The sequence below is a fragment of the Melospiza georgiana genome, chromosome 6 (genome assembly GCF_028018845.1).
Source record: "Melospiza georgiana isolate bMelGeo1 chromosome 6, bMelGeo1.pri, whole genome shotgun sequence".
Taxonomy (NCBI): Eukaryota; Metazoa; Chordata; class Aves; order Passeriformes; family Passerellidae; genus Melospiza; species Melospiza georgiana.
Window position 1 is genome coordinate 25,500,276 of NC_080435.1, and position 13,461 is coordinate 25,513,736.

Here is a 13,461-nt window from a genome sequence, read left to right on the forward strand (position 1 = left end):
TTGGCTTCTCGGGATATCTGTTCTACTGCACTGTCTCTTTTAGAAAAACATACATAGTGCCACTTTCAACACCTCAAGCACTAGGAGCAAATCGTGATTTTCAAAATATTTGGCAGTCTTGTTTCAGAGAGGTATGATGGCAATACTGACTGTGAAGTTATCCCAAAGCAGCTCATTGTAGTGACAGCAAGGAGAGGTGTGCACTGCCGTGACACAGTTGTCTGCAGCAAGTGTCAGACGAAGGTTTGCCCTCTCTGGAAGGGCTGCTGGAGCTGGCAACTCCTCAGGAACCCGAGCAGATGGATATTGCAGCCTCCTGGCCAGCAACCCTGTTCCAGAGGGGATGAGAGACCTGAGTCATTGCCCATCCCTCTGCCTGGGAGCCATGAGAAATGCTGGGGCTGAGCTGCTCTCTCCATGGGTTATTCTCCTGGAGTACTTGGAGACTAAAAAACATTTACAGAACACACAAAATATTCCTATTTAGGGAATGGTTCTGTGAAGTCAGATTTGTAAACTTCATTCCACATTATTCAGTTGTCCCATGAGCCTGGGATTTTTATAGTCATAAATAGTGAATATAAGGAGATTTGAGGTGTTTCAGTGTTCAAGGATGGTTGAGAAGGATTTGCCATAGAGTAGCACATAACTCTCCGTACAAAATCATACTCTAATTCAGTTCAGTTTTGTTAATTAACCACTTTTCTTAAGCAGAAGCCAATTGAATATGGAGTGAAGTGAGTAGGCTTTTTAAAAGTTACATTAATTTGTTGCCCAAAAGTCTCTCGAGGTTAAAAAACCCCCAGAAAATTCCTTAAATGATTTTTTAGAAAAGTTAACAGTGTACATATGCTGCCAGCAGGACTTCTTATAGATAGATCTAAACATATGCTCTGTGCCTTTTAGGAAAAGCCTCTTAAGGCTCTGGATGTCTGATGTGTACAGGCAGAGCCTGTGTAAGTCAAAAGGAGCAAGACAGGACAGAAAACATCTGCTACTTATTTTCTTTAAAGACATGTTTGTATTTGGATAGTATGTGTGTATTTCATTCTGGTTTACTACTGCTTTTTTATTAAACTTGAATGTTGGGGAACAGGTTATGGGGTGCAAAACTCTACCAGCAACAGAAAGGCTCTAAACAGGCACGTTAAACTATGTGCCAAAACTTCTACCTTGAAGGAGGGTTCCTGGCTTCCTGCTGAATTACATCTGTGTGAGGTAAAAAATTCCATTTCTGTGTGTGGGATTTTGCTTTCTGTTGGAAGGTGTGTGTCATTTACCCCAGACATGAAAGTCCAAGCAAACTGAAATTGCCAAACTGGAATGTAACTTTCAGAGGAAGAGGACTGCAGTATGTTGCTAGGATTGTTTGTGTCTGCGATCACTTTCAGTAGCTTTTTTTCCCTCAGCATGTAAATGCTGCAGTGGCTGTGTTGTGGGATATATCCCAAGCCTGCCAGTTTGCTGGAAGCTTGCTGTTGGCTCCATGCCATGATTTGAAGTATGCTGCCTTTATACACATGGCTCCTCTTCCAGAGCTTCCAGGGGCCTGCTTTGTGCTCAGAACTCTCCCAGTGATCTTAATTCAAATGCTTGTTTAGGTTGGGTGTCATCTCGCTTGTTTCCCTCCCAGAAAGGTGCAAAAACATGGGTGAAAGCCAGCAGTGCTTGTGCCACAATAGTGCTTGTATACCAGTGTGTTGGCGCCTTGCAGCACCTCAGCATTCAGGGCCAAATCCTGCTGTTATTTAATCAAATGATACAGAACTTATTTGATCAGAATTGATACCATAACATAAAATGCAGGCCTCTGTTCAAAACTGCATCTGTCTCTAATTACTGTCAGGGTGAATGTAGTAATTTCTGATCTATTTGTGGAAACGTTGAGTGGGATATCATATTCCCACAGGACTGAACCAAAGGGTTTGTTAAGAGGGAACTGTTTCATAGTTTATTCCTAGGTAATGAAATAAAAGCTGCAAGAAATTTAGACATAGTTCATAATATAAAAGGCAGGGGAGAAAATACTCTCGTGGCCTGAGCAATGTTTGGTTTCTGAGTGGAATTTTTTACTGGCTGCCATGCGTCACTGCAGGGGCACCGTGTAAATAGAGGTTGGCTATTGAAGTTAAACCTCTTTGTAACAGAAAACTCCTGTTTGTACTAGGAAAACCTGCTGTTGGGAACCCATCCCAACAACTTGTGTCATTTCACTGTATAGCTGTGGTGCTTTTAGTGGGAAAATGAAAATGTCAAGCCCATTCCACTGCAGCTGTTAAATAGGGATTTTTCTCTAAAGATTGTCAGTTTAAAAAAAAATTGCTCTTGGAGAGCATTTTCATTTTAGGTGAGCACCCTGCATTTGAGGTTAAACTCACTGTCTGCAGTTCAGTGAGTAGCAAAGGAAGGATTAAGTACCCTGCATGCCATTTAAATCCAGTAGCAATTATGTGGGATATTCAGGCCACATTTTGGGAAGCTGGGAAATAAAGGTAGATTCATAGAATCATTAAAGTTGAAAAAGACCTCTAAGATCCCTCAGGTGCTGAACTGAGTGATGGTCCTGCCATCACAGGTGAAAGCATTTATTTGTTTGTAACAAGGGGCCTACAATTTCACCTTCTCGCTCAGAATATCAAAGAAAATGCTCTGCAGCTGTCTCTCCCTTATAATAGTTCCTGGAGGAAGGATTTGGCTCAGGGGTGGGGCAGAGATTTTGGATTGTGAATGCCAAATAAACAGCAAGAAAGCCACCAACATCTCTTGTGGTGTAAGGCAGAGTGATGTTCTCATCTCAGTGATTCCCTCTCCATCAGTTTGCTGCTAAAGGCATTGCCTGGTGTGCTGTACTGTTCTGAGGTGCTCCCTACAGAAATGAACTGATAGCTGTATTATAAAGTGGAAGTACACTTTAACCTTTATGTACAAAGACTTAGTAATTACTGTCATACAAGGAGACACCAGGATAAGATAAAAGGGCATTGAAGAAAATGTCCTTCAAAATTGTGCTTGAGAGCTGTTGGCATATAATTTGTAAGAAAAACCCCAAACAGAAGAACAAACAAAACCACCAGGAAAAGAAATACCATGTGTTCATATTTTGTATCTTTAAACCAATGAGTTGCATATACACGTGGAGGAGACAAACTCATCTAACATAAGCATGTTATCAGGAAGGTATAGGTAATGTGGAAATGTGATCAGATGTTAAGAGGTAAGGTAATAATGCATTGAACTTTTGCACTGGTTTTTATTGTGATCTGAGGATTGAGCCAAAGAGCAGTGTAATTACCAAGTTGTATTTTCTTATCTAGCAGTAATTTTATTATATTTGGTGATAGCTTTCCACGTGCATGTGTGTATAAATGCAGAAAGGGAATGTGTTGTATTGCTAGGGCTAATTCTTGCAATTATAGCATAGTTATGGAGGGATTTACAGTTATTTGTTGGTGCTAAAGCTGAATAACTTGTCAGAAATTATTATAGATTAAAGTTTGTGTGTAGTTACACACTATGTACCATTGTGTTTTTTGTTGTAACAACCATAACATTTTATGTTAGATTAAACACTGTGTGGGGGAGGAGCTGAGCCCATTGGGATTTTTTTACTTGGATTTTGTATGGAAAAACATATGGATTTTTATTTGGAAGAACATATCTATATTACTATATAGATAAATGTTTTTCATTGAAACCTAAAGCTGTTAAAGCTGTGGTGTTCATGCCTTTGTTCACCAGTGAGGACCAGTAGACATGGTGAAATTCCAAACATGTTTTTTTAGGAAGTGAACATATCTTTGCATGAAGGGCAGTCTTCTAACTGGAAATCCCAAGGAAATCTCGTCTTTTTACTAGGCTCAAAAGGGTAAATATGAAATTTGAAGCCTTTGGCAAGATAGCAGTACCCCAGCAAACCATGTGGGTGGGACCCATGATGCAGATGGTCGTCCTTTCATATGCTGTACTGGCCCTAAATTAGAAAGGGCCGTGTGGTTTTGTTATTCAAAGGAGTTGTCTGGACTGTTGGGTAGGAAATCAGAAAGTCTGTGTTTGCACCATTTATAGTGTGCTAGAAATATACCATGCCAGCAAGTAATGGCTAGCAGATGTGGATTTCAGGCCACTTGGTTCTTCAAAGCACTTTGCCTACCTCAGTTCTGTTAATTGACTGGTGCTTACATAAAATAAGTTTAGGCAATGGAAGCCATGGCCTATTGCCCTGATCATTTTCTTGATTGATAGGAACAGTTTCTCTTTGGGATGAGTATAGGAATTCCAAAGATGTTCCATCATTTTTAGAGTAATTTGGACAAAGATGCCAAGTCTTGTGATTCTTGCAAATCTTGCATTTGTTTATAAAACATCTTCCTATACTGGTATATTTTTATGTTGTGTAATGTGAGAAAATTAAATACTTGGTGAATACAGTAGCAAGATTTACAATGCTGCATTTCATTGGAAGCATAACCAGAAAAGTACTGAGTGAGGTAGAGCTTGAAGAACCAGAAGGAACAAAAACTTGCCATTTAAATTGGCCATCTGAAATTAAATGTCTGGATAACATGAAATTGAGGAATGCCACCAGAGGACGGTAAATTTGAGGTGATTTTTTTAAACAATATATTGCTATATTTGCATCATTAGTTTCCTAGCTTAGGCATCCCTTTTCATTTACATCATCTGTAGAAGATCTCTCATGCAAGGGTAGGAATGCAATGTGTGTGCACAGAATGAATAGTTCGTTGGGCCCTCCAGTACTCTGGGACACTTGTGTATATTGCAGATGTGGAACGAAGTTGGAGACTGTTGCCTAAGGGTTTGCATCAGTGATTTCAGTGGAGGTTGGAGAAATGCGTCAGTAAATGATGCTGTGAGGTGTTCAGTTTAAAAATACCTGGCTTTATCCAACTATTGCCCGTCTAGGCTTTCTTTTTTAACTGCATTTGAACCTATTAATCAGTTTATGTGTGTCATCCTGCAGAGCAATGGTACCTGGGTGGTCTGAATGCTCACAGCATGCTTTGGGTCTTGCCTGTGCTGGTACATAAAGTAGTGATGGTTGTTACCTGAATTAAAATGCCATTTAAATTCTCTGTTACAACGCTGTGTTTGTGGGTTTTTTTGCTAAAAACAGATTTGCACAACTTCTCTTTTTGTTTAATGTATTCCCTTTTTTGCTATCCCAGTGGCTTGTAATCAGAAGAGGAGGTGGTTTTGTGGTTCAGTAAAAGGGAGGCAGCTGAAGGTAAACGTCCCATTTTGATGTAAAATACCCAGTTACTATACTGGAGATTAGGACTAGGACTACTTGTCTTTTCCAAATGCTAAATGAGTTTTTCTTACTGTTAGGAACAGTATTTATCCCTATGTAAAACAGTTATTTTTCTTTTACTTCTGATGTGTTGATAAATACCCTTTCTCTGGAAGTACTTGTTTAATAATAAAATACATGTAGAAAATTATTATGTCAGTGAAGCAGCCTATACTTGAATGCAATCTTCTTCTTTTTAAGGGACTAATAAGATTCTTTCAAATATTCCCAATTGGTTTTCTTGGATCCACTGAGAATGTTTTCACTGTTAAATAGTTTTAAATTTTGAGGAGCATCTCTGTGTGCATGAATCACCACATCACTTTAGGATTGAGCCTTTGGCTCAGCAGCACAGTTCCTACTCTTCAGACAATAGCAGCTGGAGTAATAACCTCATCTTGCTTTTTTACAAGTCAGCTGGGTGGGATTCCAGTTCCCAGGGCAGCTCCATTCAGCTCTGCAGGATGTGATCAGTGTGTGCATCATTTAGTTGATAAGTCATTGTAGAGCTGCTTTCCTTAGATCTGGAATCACTTGCAATAGTTATTATGGTGCTTAATGGAGGCATTGACTCATTTCTCTTTCCTCTTGGCCAGGCCCAGTCATCAGATGATGTCAGGGGGTTTATTAAGATGGTAACTTCGAGACATCTAGGAATAATGTTTTCTTTCATAGCATGTTAAAGAGGAATATTGGGAGTTTTCTTCATAGTACATAGTGGCTACTTCATAACAACCACAGTGCAAGTTTCAGGATTTGTTAGGGTTGGTTTATTTGTTTGTTTTCATTTTACCTGGACCATCAAAATTTTGCTCTAGAGATAGGCAAGTGTATAGACTAATATGCCAGTGTGCCAGACAGATGTAGAACAGTGTCAGTGGTCTGAAAGCTCCTTGCTTGGTTCTGTTGGCTGAAAAGGATGCTGTTATTGTGTCTAAGAAAATTGTGGAAATAATTGAAAGCAGAATTTTGGAAACAATAGTGAAATAGCAGAATCAATAGTAATAGTCTCCTTACTGCTCCTAACAATGCAGTTTATCAACACCCCCATGAGAATCCTGTCTGTGGCTTTTCCTTTGGAGTAGCTCTGTCACAGATCTTAGGTGTGCAAATACAGATGATTTCCTAGTTTTAGTAGTAAAACAAATTTTGATCCCTAAAAATGTCTCTTCATCTGCCACCTGATTTTGGAAGCACTTAATATGTAAGTGTTTTTAGTGGTATAAACGATGTGTCAAGAGCTGTACTTGGTGCAGATGAATCAGGGTTATAGAAGTTGGAAGAAAGGAGTACTTAAAAGCCTTTTCTTGCTCAGTTTTCTGAGGCAGAGTTGCTCTGAACTGTGGCAGACTGCAGCATCTGCACCGTGCCCAGCTGTACCTCAAGTGCAGCATCATCAGCCAAGCTCTTTGCTTTGCCATCTCCCAGCAGACTGGGACTTACTGAGGGTGCTGAAATAAAAGAATTGTCATCTGCCAGGGAAATGGCAGGTTAGGAACAGTTAAAGGGGCTGGAGCATCCATGGCTGTGACTGTGCTGGTTATTATAAAAACCAAGGATTTTGTCATTGGCTTTTGAAGATAAGTAGCACAGTCCAGCCACACCTGTATGGCTAAAATCCCTTCTCTCCCTAGCAAGGCAGATTTCTGTGCAATCGTGTTTTGGGGACCGGACTCCAGTGTCCTCCAGTGTGCTTCTCCATCTAGGGGAGTGCTGGAAGCTGAAAACATTCTTCAGAGCTGAAACCATTCCTCAAAGTGCACCAGAGTGAGAAGTCCTGTGCTTAGGTCTGACCTGGGCTTTTACTTGCCTAGTTGGGGCACTGCTGATGTGCCAGGACATGGCCTGTGACAGGTTGGGCACTGCTGCTGTGCCAGGACATGGTCTGTGACAGGTCGGGCACTGCTGCTGTGCCAGGACATGGCCTGTGACAGGTTGGGCACTGCTCTAGTGGCCAGGACATGGCCTGTGACAGGTTGGGCACTGCTCTAGTGCCCAGGACATGGCCTGTGACAGGTTGGGCACTGCTGCTGTGCCAGGACATGGCCTGTGACAGGTTGGGCACTGCTGCTGTGCCAGGACATGGTCTGTCACAGGTTGGGCACTGCTGCTGTGCCAGGACATGGCCTGTGACAGGTTGGGCACTGCTGCTGTGCCAGGACATGGTCTGTGACAGGTTGGGCACTGCTGCTGTGCCAGGACACGGCCTGTGACAGGTTGGGCACTGCTGCTGTGCCAGGACACGGTCTGTCACAGGTTGGGCACTGCTGCTGTGCCAGGACACGGCCTGTGACAGGTTGGGCACTGCTCTAGTGGCCAGGGCATGGCCTGTGACAGGTTGGGCACTGCTCTAGTGGCCAGGGCATGGCCTGTGACAGGTTGGGCACTGCTGTAGTGGCCAGGACATGGCCTGTCACAGGTTGGGCAATGCTGATGTGGCCAGGACATGGCCTGTCACAGGTTGGGCAATGCTGATGTGGCCAGGACATGGCCTGTCACAGGTTGCATTTCTCCCAGAGAATGTGCAGTTCCTTTTTTTGGCACCACTTGCCTTGCTGCAGCTATTATCAGAAAACAGGGTCTGTGGGAGGTCTATTTTTTTGCAATAGCACTGAACACATGCACTTTTACCTTAGGATTCCTAACTCATCAGTTTTGTCATGAAGAAAAACTAAGCGATTCCAGCACTGTGAACAAATTTGATTGTTCAATTACACAAGAAGCTATTTTCTATGCTTGCTACAGGAATCCTAAGATTATAGTAGTGAAAGTACCTGTGTTGTGAGTAAACTATTTATATTTTAAGAGATGAAATCAATCTTGATTATATTCTTCAATACTGAATGTTAATTTGTGTTGTGGGCTGCTGTTGTTCTCATCATTCAGGTCTGTAATTGAAGTAGAAATGGTCTGTAATTCTTTACCAAAAGTTTCTAAGTAGGTTGCCCTGTGGTTGTGTGTCGTTTGGGACAGCATATGTTGCCTTTTACTGTAGAATTATAGGCCATATGAAGGCTGCTTATTTACAGTAACATGCACACTGCCAAGGCACATTTGTTTAAGGGATTACATGTAATAGTTGTGTGGAGAGTTGTAAGGCTGGTGAAGACACCAGTTACATTGCAAAGAGGCATTTCTTTTGGGTAATATATATGCACTCCCATGAAGGCCAGTGATTTGAACAAATACTAAAATTATACTTTTCTGAAATAATTTAGTGGGCTTTAATAGTCAGGGAGTTGTACTGGAGTTAGTTTTGAAAAAAAAAAACCATTTCAAAGAGTTTTTGCTATTAATACAAATTTTATGATAAAGAGCTACTTAGTTTAGTAAGTGTCCTTGTTTGTTGTTCTTAGTGTGCAGATATTTCTAGGTCTGTTTATATACATAAAAAAGCATATAGTGTTAAGAACAAGGACATACCCTTAAATATGGAATTTTATCAGAATGTGATTGTTTTACTTCCATCTTTAGATATGAAGCAGTAATTTCCTGAAGAATTTTAAAAGCATTTTCTTGACTAGTAGAAGCTATTATGGTCCTAAGGAAGAGTGGCATCCTTGTTTGTGCTGCCGAATGAGGTGCCTGGACAAAAAGGGGAGTGTTGGTGTTCCAGGAGGAGCCTGTGCTGTGCTTTCTGTCTAGGTCACAGTCTCTGGTGTCCAGGGTTTATTTTTGCTTTATTGTAAAGGATGGAGGAGAATTCTGAAATGGGTTCGGGTTAAAGTGAATTTTCCTTCTGGTTCTTACTGAAGTGTTTTTTCCTTTCAAAGATGACATTGCGGTTCTCACCAAGTTCACGCCATCACAGTCGGAAGGTATTGTACTAACCCATGTTTTACCTGCCTTGCTTTTGTCAGTTCCCTCTGTCCTTTCTTTGTTTTTCTGCTGGGAGCCTCTTGCAAATCAGTCTTTGGTTACTGTGAGTCATTGGTATCACATAGGAGCCTGGCCTTTTGCAGTGTGATTTGCAAGTCAGTTGTTGGCTATCTGTTGGCAGCTCTCCTGGTTGAGATCTAATTGTGCATTTACATTCATGGTGCTTGGTGCAGCTCTGGGCTGGGGCTTCTTTACACCTCCCTACGTGATTTGGGAGTGCATAGCTTGTGCTGCTCATGTTCAGGAATCTGATGACATGTTTCACAAGGAGTGGACATCCTGAGTATGTTGTGCTTTTCAGTTACTGTATGTTTTGCATTCTCTTTTTACCTTCTCGTGTGCTGCTCTAGGGTTATTCAGGTTTATTCCAGTGGAACAGAGGTATCAAGAGGATTTCCTTCCACAAGTTGCATAAGTAATCAGCTGTGGTACTGAGAAAGCACTTAAAATGTGGAACTCTGAATTATATTTGTTCTGAGGTTAGACTTTCACAATTACAGAGAGGATAAAATCCAGAACACACACCCCCTCCCTCCCCCACCCCCAAAGGCTGTTATAGGCCATTGAATCAGTTCAAGTTCCCTCAGCAGTATAGAAAATAGAATGTTCCTGCTGCAGGAACAAGATGGCAGACTGTTTCTGGCCTGGAAAGGAGGGTTGTGTGACAAAACATTTGGGTTTCTGCTCCTGGGCCCTGGGCTGGCACCTTTGGCCAAGTCTGCAGTAGCCACCTACCTTCAGGGCTTGAGGCAGCAGAGTGTGGTAGGGATGCTCCCATTCTTCACCCTGGTGTTCAGAGTGTACCTACTAATACAGATTTTCCAGGTGTAATTTGCTTTAGCAGAATAACATGCAACAGTGTTAACTGTCTTGGCATTCAGAAACTTATTTGTTATATTTTATACAACATTGCTTGGTTTCTCATTGTATTGTATATAGTTAAAAATTACAGGCACCATTTTCTGTAAGTGAACTTTGAAAGAGAAAAAAATTTTAGGAAACAAAATGCTTCAATGCTTATTATATTTTAAAAACCACTTTATATCCTGCCTGGATGCAATTTTGACATCAAATATTTGCAGATTACAAAAAGAAAAGTAGGCTTGTTTTGTTGGTAACTGTAGTTGTCTTAACAGTGGTTCAGTTTAAGTCTGTCCAGTCTAAGCTATACTCAGCAATGCTTCCTTAAAGGAGAAAGAAGTAAGGTGAATCCTCTTTTCTGAAAGAGACACCATTTTTCAGTGCACAGTCCAGATTTTGATCAGCTGTTTTCAAAACTGCTTTTCCTTTTCCAGTGGAGTGATTTAGATGCCTGATTGAAGAGACTGGTGTACCTAATCAGCAGAGATGGTTGTTAACAGAAACCTTCTTATGGGCTCAGAGTTGTTCTGCATAGGAAACTGGTGACAGTGTAAATTCAGATGCACAAACCCAGCCAGTCTTGATCCAGTTTAAGATTCTGAAGGTACTGAATAGGATTTTCCCTTTAGCATTAACATTTTAGTAACAGTGTCTTTGGTGAAATTACTGTATTTGTGGGAAAGTTGTGTTGGAGTTCACTACTGTCATTAAAATAAAGTCAGATTTTTTTGTTTGGCTTATTTTATCAGTTGTTGTTTTGGAGCTGGGTTTTGGGGGTTTTTTATGTTTGTTTTTTGAACAGGAAGCTAAGTAATTAAATTCACATTACTATTTTTGATCCTGTTGTCATACTTCTATTACATGGGCATTTGTAATCTTGAGGTTATGCATCATTGACTCCTTAGAAAAAACCACACCCTAATTTGATCTCTAGCAAACGCTTCCACAGCTAATTGGATTTCCGTAGCCGAGGCAGCAAACCTCTGAGTTGAAAGCCACTTAGACCTAGCAGATATTTGTGACAAGAAAGCTAAGTGATGACAACAGATTTTTTGTTTCTGTCACAGTTAAAAATACATTTCTGTGTATGCAAGGTTACACCAAGGTAGCACAGATTGAGTATATTGTGTCTTGCAGCATCTTTTCTCCTCCAAAAAACCATTCTTGAAGATTTTATGTACTATGAGTATTATTTTCCATCCTGCACTTGTTTGTAGTTCCATGCCTTCAAGGTCCACATCACTTTGACATACAACAATATTTTAAAAAAAGGAATGTATTTATGTGAATCTCTTTTTCAATGTTCCTTAGGGGAAGAATGCAATGGACCTGAAACTATTTCAACTGCAGGATCAGAAATCCCAAGCAGCTCTGAGGTAAGGTACAGCATGAGTGGTGTTAGTTAATGAACTACTTGGTAGGAGGGAAGAAGAAGGGTTGTTGTGAAAAAGGCAATTCATTTTCAAAACTAGTATTTCTTTTACCTCCTTTTTATCCATGTAAAATTTTTCTTCCTGTATTGTTTTGAAAGAGCAAAGCCATGAATATGACATGACATTCACTGAGTCTCAGAAGAGACTTAGCAGTGTTAGTGCTGTAACACGGCTGTGGTAGAAAACATGTATGAGCCCAATGGTGTTTCCTGTATCAGTCTTGAAATGGGAATCACACAATCTTTAAATGTTTTGTCAGTTGGAAGAACATTGTTTCTGCCCAAACCAGGTACTTTGTTTTGTGCTGTGTGTTGTGTTGCTGGCTTGCTGGGGAAATCAAGGCACACTAGAGTTCCCGGGCTCTAGGACCCTTGTGACAGTGCAGCAAGATTCATGGGAAAGCAAATGAAGATTTGGGTTACTAGAGTACCTCTTTAAGCATCATCAGCTGTACATTTTTTCACGGTGCCTCACTGTTTAATATGGACAGTACACATTGTCTTGAGGAGGTAGCGGTGTGCGGCCAGTGTTCAGCTGAGAAACTGTCATTGAAAATATGTCATCTTTACCTTGGTATTTTATATTCCTTCCTATTGTCTGATTTCTTTATTGTTGTTACATGCTTAGAGGAAGATAGGAAGTTTTAGATAGGAAAAGAAACAGCTGTTCTGTCATCTCATACTGGCCATGAGCACTGATCAAAAGTTATGGCTGTTGAATTGAGTGTTGAAAACCTGCATCTATTCTGCAGATCTTAGAATTAAAAGATGTCCTCAGCATCTTCTGAGGACCAAATCTGGAGAGGATCCCATGAAGACAGAACTCAGAAGGGCTTCCTAGATTACACAGATCTTAGTCTTCTCAGGACATTCAGCCATACCATCCCAATGTTTTAATAAAATTCCCAGTTCTGTTTTAAAACCTGTTCATATGTTCACCCTATTCCCTTCTGAATCTATTGTAGGAGTTGTAATCATCTTTTTCCCCAGGAAAATTTTCAGTGAATGGCCATGTCAAATGCTTCACTGAACAGTGGCCATCATACCATGAGAAGCTGATTCTCAGTGGATGGAGGTGACCTATTTCACCAAAGCTGGGAAGAAAGAAGTCACTTCATGACTTAGGACATATGAAAAGGCAGGAAGCATGGGAGAAAGAGTGCAACATGTGTAGGGAAGTGGGATTTGAACCTTGTTTGAAGGATGAAAGATTCATGATGAGGTGGGAAAGGAGGAGGCTTTGATCTTCAGCACATTCATGCCTGGGAAAAATTTATCTGGGTATTGTCTGAAAAATCTCCCCTTGGTAATTTCATGCAGTCTTTTCTCTTGTTCTCTACTTACATGTTTCCTAAGATAATTATTTTTCTTTATACTTCGTTATTAAATATCACAAAGTATTGTGATTGTCAAATTAGCAATATCAGTAAGTAAGAGAAAAGACATAACATCCTGCAACAGTATGCTTCTGTTCAGCAGCATGGAGAAAAAGCTAAGGTTTTATTGTTGATTTAAAAATAGGAGGGAAAAAATAAATCTAGATTTAATATGGAGAGCAGAAATATCACCCACCCCATAATTCAGTGGTTGGTTGTTTTTTTCTTTCTTTCTTGTGTAATCTGCAGAGGAATATGTGATTTGGATATAAGGAATGATGCAAGTAAAACAAAAAGTGAAGAACAGTCTGTAGTGAAGCATTGGATGAAGTCCAGGACTCAAAAATCGTTGGAGCACTAATCAGTGGTGCAGTTTGTTGTTCATGATTTTGCATTCTTGCCTATTTCACCCTGGATTTTTTCCATTTTTTTAAACTGCTTCTTCTTGGGATTCATTTTCCTTATTCTTAAATCTCCCACAGGACCAAAAGAAATAAGATCACTTGGGCTTCATCAGCTTTTCATATTCCAAGACTTATAGCATAAATAATTTCTAGATGCTTTGTCATGCAGGGAGGCAAGGAGATGTTTTCCACAAACAG

At 40.5% G+C, this 13,461-nt stretch overlaps 1 protein-coding gene across 4 annotated transcripts in view; it reads left to right on the plus strand.

Moving 5' to 3' along the window:
• ANO5 (anoctamin 5) overlaps positions 1 to 13,461 on the plus strand; it is a 59,515-nt gene that overhangs the window by 1,069 nt on the left and 44,985 nt on the right. For 3 of the 4 annotated variants that reach the window (XM_058025600.1, XM_058025601.1, XM_058025602.1), the window contains exons 2-3: positions 9,085 to 9,129; positions 11,363 to 11,427. In XM_058025600.1, the coding sequence (XP_057881583.1) occupies positions 9,085 to 9,129; positions 11,363 to 11,427 (110 nt within the window). The remainder of the gene's footprint in view (positions 1 to 9,084; positions 9,130 to 11,362; positions 11,428 to 13,461) is intronic. The other variant, XM_058025603.1, reaches the window with a different exon arrangement.